The sequence below is a fragment of the Limulus polyphemus genome, unplaced genomic scaffold, assembly GCF_000517525.1.
Source record: "Limulus polyphemus unplaced genomic scaffold, Limulus_polyphemus-2.1.2 Scaffold2240, whole genome shotgun sequence".
Taxonomy (NCBI): Eukaryota; Metazoa; Arthropoda; class Merostomata; order Xiphosura; family Limulidae; genus Limulus; species Limulus polyphemus.
In genome coordinates, this window is record NW_013667850.1 from 39119 (window position 1) to 40673 (window position 1555).

At 30.5% G+C, this 1555-nt stretch overlaps 1 protein-coding gene across 3 annotated transcripts in view; it reads right to left on the minus strand.

Moving 5' to 3' along the window:
- Positions 1-232: 232 nt before the first annotated feature.
- Positions 233-1555, minus strand: part of LOC106466369 (spatacsin-like) — an 18073-nt gene continuing 16750 nt past the window's right edge. Inside the window, exon 3 of one of the 3 annotated variants that reach the window (XM_013926650.2) lies at positions 233-1540. In XM_013926650.2, coding sequence (XP_013782104.2) covers positions 1527-1540 — 14 coding nt within the window. In that variant the 3' untranslated portion in view covers positions 233-1526. The remainder of the gene's footprint in view (positions 1541-1555) is intronic. The other 2 variants (XM_022394366.1, XM_022394365.1) reach the window with 2 other exon arrangements.

A 1555-nucleotide genomic window follows, 5' to 3' on the forward strand; every position in this document is an offset into this window, starting at 1 on the left:
GAAGGTCATTTGGTATAACATTTTGTTGTTGTGATGATCAATCAAAATTTATGGGTGTTCATTTTGTTCTACAGACTACTAATTCAACTAATTTAATTTGGATGTATCATACTTTTTAGTATAAACTGATAAAATGTTTTTACATTTTAGGCCAGTTAAGATACAAGTTAAAATACTACACATTCGTCTTAAGGATGGCTCAGAAAGAAATCAAAATTAACAAGTACAATTATTCACGTTGGATAATTTAAACTTTATTCTCGACGGAAACAGTCTGCCGTAAATAATGTTCAGAGTTTATTAAATAAAAATAGTTTAAATTACGTTACTGAACATATCCTCAACAATCAGTTAGTGACATGGGCGCCCGCAGAAAGGACCAAACCCTTACATTACACAAAAATTTTATGTACTAATGTGTAAACTTAACATCGTAGTTAAATTAAGTATTTTTTTTTTTACATTGTAAACTTGTGTTTGCATTTAAGCACACATAACACCATATTTTTTTTAGTCTGTTGACTTACACTGTAAAAACTGATCCCATAAATACATGTTTTGTCTCCCATGGTTAATGGGCATCTTCTAAATATTGACATAAAATAATCTGACCTGACATTTTTGGGTTATATCATCAGCGTCACAAACAAGTAATGCTTACGTAATTATTGAGCTTTAAAAAAAAATCTTGTTAACCTTTACAAACGTTTAACCAAGTGCAACGTGGTTATAAAATATATTAAACAGTATATGTATCACTTTATAATAATTATACATTTTAAAAAGCTTCACAAGTATTTGATACATCGATCTAAATACATTTAATGAAACAAACACATTAGAATATAATTAGAACCTAGTTAGTTACATAACTTCCAATTTTTAAGTCTTGCAAATCTATTACATTATCATAACATCATTTTTTTTTGGGGTGGGGGTAATACGAATATACTGTGGATTCACTACAGAGTTAAACAGAATTTACTCTACGAATCCTTAGGTTTTCCTTACACGAGTTTCTATCAATGAAATTCAGTACTGAGTAAGCCAAATTAACCATGATGATGTAGTTTCAATGTTATATTTTTATCACCAGTTCTAGATACTTTCGTTATGTACAAACATTGTGGCTATACAAAATAATCTACAGCAGTTTTTACAAACACTTGACATTTGTACTATACCCGTTACGAGTTACACATAACATTACAAAACATTTTACACATTAGATTTCAAACTTTTATCTTTTCTAATCACATAGCTGTCTAATAAAAATACGAAAATAGCTATACCGGCACACATGGAACGTTTTTCCTTTTCGTTTTTCTATACATAATCTTACTAGATCACGAGAATGTATCATAAGACCTTTCAGATAGTCACTCCGGTCTCCATGAGCTATAACGAGTGCAAATGTCTCGAAATCCGTGTTACTAAATCACTTGACCCTGAATTATTAGATCTTGTAGATAGTCACCCGAGTCTCCGTGTACTAAATCGAGTGCAATGTCTCGAAATCCGTGTTACTAAATCACTTGACCCTGAATTATTAGAT